We start from the raw sequence: 4,990 nt of genomic DNA on the forward strand, positions 1-4,990 counted from the left end.
TCGAAGCATTTTTATAAATAAAGAAATAAATTGAATCTTTTAAAAAAAATCAAATTAAATAAAATAAATAAATTACTGTAGTAATTTGGCCTAAAATAATAAGAAAATGCTGAAGAAGGACGCAACTTGTGTACAAAAAAATCGTTGGGTTCATTCTTGGGTCCGACAGCGACGCTTCAGCGAGTGATGCGAGAAACATATGTAATAACAACACCACGACAAGAAGTTCATTTTTTTCGCCGATAATTCAGCGTATAAAATTGGAACAGTAATGTTGTCATTCGAACATTTCTTCTGAGATCAATTGTTTGATTCAGACAGAAAAAAAATGTTATCGTAACTTATCTTAATTATCTCTCGATTCATTTCCTCTCACTTCCCCTTCCGAAGCTGCATGGCTTTTTCTCATCCCGCTCATAGCTAATGCCCTCTTCTATTATTTCAGGCATCATACCAATCTCTTCATGCATTTCGTCTTTCAAATCTTTCTAAGGCTTTTTTTTATAGGTTAATATGAATGGTTAGTTTATTAGTTTTTATTAGTGAGAGAGACTCAAATCCACAACTTTTCCCTCTCCTTTCCGCCTTCAACCACCAAAGGCTTTTATTTCTTTCTGGGTCATTCATGTTTCATTTTCTTTTCCTGGTGTTATATTATGAATGTGAAATATTCAACGGTCATCATTGTCATTGTTAATTGCGGTAAAATTTATCATCTTTGGCGTCTTCTATTCTATGTGAGAACAGATTAGAGGCTGATTCATTGTTGTATGCGTTTTAGATTTTTCTTTGGCTTAAGGATCTGTGGGGATCTTGGCTTGGAATTTGGTAATTTGATACATGGCTCAAAGGTTTCACAAATGTGATTGCATTGCTATAAAAAAAATTGTGAATTATGTCTGATGTAGTCGTAATAGCACTGATTCCGGATTCATGAAATTGATAGGGCCACCAGAATGCCAGATCATTAGCTTAATATACATAACAACGTTATTTAAATTTTGAATTCAAGCAAGGTGAGCTTTTGAAGAAAATGAACAAAGTTCCAATAAGAGGGGGGCTTAAGAAGTCATTATTGAATGGCTTGTATAGCATGAGGAAAGCATATAAATTTTCAATTATCCATGAGTAGGAGAATTTGATTGATCTTCGTAATTCAGTTCTGTGTTTATTTAATTTTACTTTTGACAATTGACACTGTTTGCATTTTGTTTCATACATGTACATCAAGCCTCATGTGTATATATTTACATAATTACATGTAGTATAAGATTTGGTGTGACTGTTTTTAGTCTTGAATAGGATCCACTAAATTTTGACCATGGATTAATACCTTCGTCTGCTGTGATTGAAGTGTAACAATGGATAGCGATGGAGGCTCCAAATTGACTGGGATTAGGCAGATTGTGAAGATAAAGGAAATGCTCCAGAAGTGGCAAAGTGTGACATTAGGCCCAAAACCTTGCAATTCCCTTTCTGATCATGTGGCTAATGATGATGGAAGCATATCACCATTGATCAACAAAAGGGTAGTGAATGTGATATCGGACAACGAAGACAGTTGCCAAAGTCCTGCAGAACCGCTTCCGCCAGCTGATGTTCCAAAAGGGTACTTGGCAGTGTATGTTGGACCTGAGCTTAGGAGGTTCATCATTCCCACCAGCTACCTTAGCCACTCTCTCTTCATAGTTTTGCTGGAAAAGGCTGCAGAGGAATTCGGGTTTGATCAGAGTGGTGGCCTCACCATCCCATGTGAGATTGAGACCTTCAAGTACCTGCTCAAGTGCATGGAGAATGAGCAGAAAGAGCAACTCGGTGACAGTGCCCGTAAGTTATTTGCATTAATGTAAGTTGTTTGCATTACTTGATGTCATTTTAGATATGAAATTGGAGTAGTGTCCAATGTAAACTCTTTTCAGTACACTTGTTAAAAGCTATTGAAACTTAACTAGGAAATTATGTCTGAGATTTATTAAATAATATGTAAGATCTAAAGTCTAAACAAAACTTAAGTATTGGACCTTAGGACCTTGTTCTGTTTTATAAATTTAGAAAGGGAAGAAGTGAGAAAGAGATGTGAGTAACAATAGTGAGATTGATTTCATTTGTTTTAGAGAGGGAAGACATGGAAGAGGTAGGAGAGATTATTGAGGTGGAACACATTAAAACATTCTCTCCCTACTAGAGGCAAGGAAATGGGAAGAAAGACTCCCAATTTTTTAATTGTCAATTTTTCCTTTCATAAATGCACTTTTATAAGAATGAATCAAATTATATATTATTATAATAAGGATAAAAATATATTTATACCAAAATGCTATTTCATTCTCTTTTTTTATTCAGCCAAACGAGAAAGAAAATTAATTTTTTTTACTGTCCTTTTCTATTTCTCTTAATTCAAAAAATTTAAGAGACATTTGATTTGAGAGAACAACTTCTGTTTTCAGCATCATTCACTATTCAAAATTGGAGGTTTACCTGTGCAACTAGCATCAACTTTTAATGTTTATCTTTGTTGTGCAATTTACAAAAGTAAAATTCTAATTGAGTGAAGAACAATACTAGAGGCACATTAGGTATAATACCTGAATTTTGTCTAGTGGAAACCATGTGATTTTGAGTCAATTTTAACAAATAATAAAGAGTAAACTTAATTAAGTTTTTCATATCTAGAAAATATATTATTTTTAGATTACTATCTAACATTCATTTTTTTTTCAACTAAGTACTTGAAAAAAATTTGTTTTAATTTATCGTCTGCACGTAGTCTTCATCCAACAAGTGATGACGTGTCATATAGAGTGTCACATCATCATGCACGCCTTATCACTAGCACTTCATTGTCACATCATCGCTTTCAATGGCATGACAATGACATGTCAGTGATTAGACTTAATGACGTGACACTCCATTTGTCATGTCTTCATTTATTGGAAGGGGACTAACGACAGGTAGTAAATTGAAACAAAATTTTTTTAGATAGTTATTTGATAAAAAAAATGAATTTTTAGGTAGTAATATGAAAATGACCTATTTTTCAAGTGTGAAAAACATATTTAAGCTAATATGAAAAATAAATTTTTAGTTAACAAATGATAAAGAGGAGTTTTATCAAAATAAGTAATTTAATTTCAAATAAAATGATAAATTTTATTATTTTATTGAAAATAAAAATAAAAATGGTAATCATAAATTTAAGTTATGTTTAAAAGCAAATCTTATAAGTGAATAAGAAAGAATTATTTCTCAAATATTTTTATTTGATCAAATAAATTTGTAAACTTGTCAAAAAAATTAAAAATTAATTAAAATAATTTGATGAACATATATGTAATTTATTTTTATATAGACTTAAGAAATTTCATCCTATTTATTTTTTTAAGATAATTTCTCATTCAAAATAAGAAATACATTAAATTAATAAGATATTTTTTTAATGGTGGGAATAAAAAAATACTATTTAAAATTTACAATAACTCACCTATCAATTTATCATGCTTAAACAATTGAACTATATTAATAAGATAGTATTAAATGTGAAATTAAAGAGTTAAGATACATATGTTTAATATCTCTGGACAAAGCTAAAAGAGAACCCAACAAGATCAAATGGTGAGATATATATTTTGGGTCCAGAGAATAATGAAAGAAGAACGAGGAAAGACATATCATGTCGCATGCGTATATTGATCATAAATCGCAAAACACTAATTATATATGGTTTAAATATATTTTTCATATCTGAAAAATAAGTCGTTTTCATATTACTACATAAAAATTCATTTTATGTCAAATAACTATCTGAAAAAAAAATTGTTTCAATTTACTACCTGTCGTTAGTCCCCTTCAGTTAAGTGATAATGTAGCAGACGGAGTGTCATGTCGTCAAGCCTAATCACTGACACATCATTGTTACGCCATTAAAGGTGATGACATGACAATGTGTGTTAGTGATAAGACATGATGATGTGACACTCCGTCCGCTACGTCATTACTTAATAGAAGGAGACTAATATCAGATAGTAAATTAAAATATAAATTTTTTTGGATACTTAGTTGAAAAAAAAAATGAATGTTAGATAATAATCTAAAAATAACCTATTTTCTAGGTATGAAAAACTTATTTATGCAATAATGAATATGTTAAAGCATTAGGGTAGATGATATGTTATTAGCATTTTTCATGTAATTTCCGAACGTTTGTTGGTTTAAGTAACAAAAAGCTTAATTTTCTTTATGTTAAGTTTTGAGTTCAAATCCCATGAATGCAAAAGTAGATGCTAAGACAACAGCATATCTTTAAATGAGTTCACCTCAATTCAGATATACCAGGGTTCTTTAACAAAAAAGTTAACAAAGTCAGTGGTCCAATATCTCATTAATAATCACAAACTATTATGTTTCTTTTTCAAACTGTATGCTAATATAATATTCCTTTATTTTAACCCACTAGAAGATTTATCTTTGTTTTCCTCTTTGCATTTTTTCACTAACCTTCAGTCTTATAATGAAACTGCAGCTGGAAGCTCAAGGACTGTGGAAGAGTAAGTAGCTATTCCCATATTTCTGCACGTGCAAAATCATAGGCTGGCTTAAGGTGCAAAACTGGACCTCCTTGTTACCATATTTTTGTTTTGATGTCTTGTGTATGATAGAATACCCTAGTTAGAAAGATTTCAAGTGCCTTGGCAGCAATTTTTTTTAGTGGACATTAAACCTCCTTTTATTCTGTTTCGGTGAACACCTATGCATTTCATGTTCCAGTCGTATGCTTTTCTAGCTAAACTCATTTTGTTTGATCATAAGGAACAACTTTGAATTTTTCAATGAGCCGTTTAGGATTGTGAAAATGAGCATTTTTAAGCCTATAATTTCAAATACATATGATTATCTAGCAACATGATTAAAGGGTTCTTTTGCCTCCTAATTATGTTGTTTCATTGTGAGATGGTGGGTGCTTCAAATTCAGATTTCAGGTCCTTCTCTGAAA

General features: G+C 31.1%; 1 protein-coding gene across 2 annotated transcripts; it reads left to right on the plus strand.

Moving 5' to 3' along the window:
• The first annotated feature begins 302 nt into the window (after positions 1-302).
• Positions 303-4,741, plus strand: LOC114387612. 2 transcript variants are annotated; one of them, XM_028347813.1, is made up of 3 exons: positions 303-445; positions 1,355-1,846; positions 4,520-4,741. In XM_028347813.1, exons 2-3 carry the CDS (start codon positions 1,362-1,364, stop codon positions 4,584-4,586), a joined length of 552 nt encoding a protein of 183 aa, XP_028203614.1. In that variant the 5' UTR covers positions 303-445; positions 1,355-1,361; the 3' UTR covers positions 4,587-4,741. The 2 variants fall into 2 exon arrangements, with proteins under 2 accessions (XP_028203614.1, XP_028203615.1); XM_028347814.1 differs by having other exon boundaries at positions 306-445; positions 1,355-1,827.
• Positions 4,742-4,990: the final 249 nt, after the last annotated feature.

This window comes from Glycine soja, chromosome 15, assembly GCF_004193775.1.
Source record: "Glycine soja cultivar W05 chromosome 15, ASM419377v2, whole genome shotgun sequence".
NCBI classification, from domain to species: Eukaryota; Viridiplantae; Streptophyta; class Magnoliopsida; order Fabales; family Fabaceae; genus Glycine; species Glycine soja.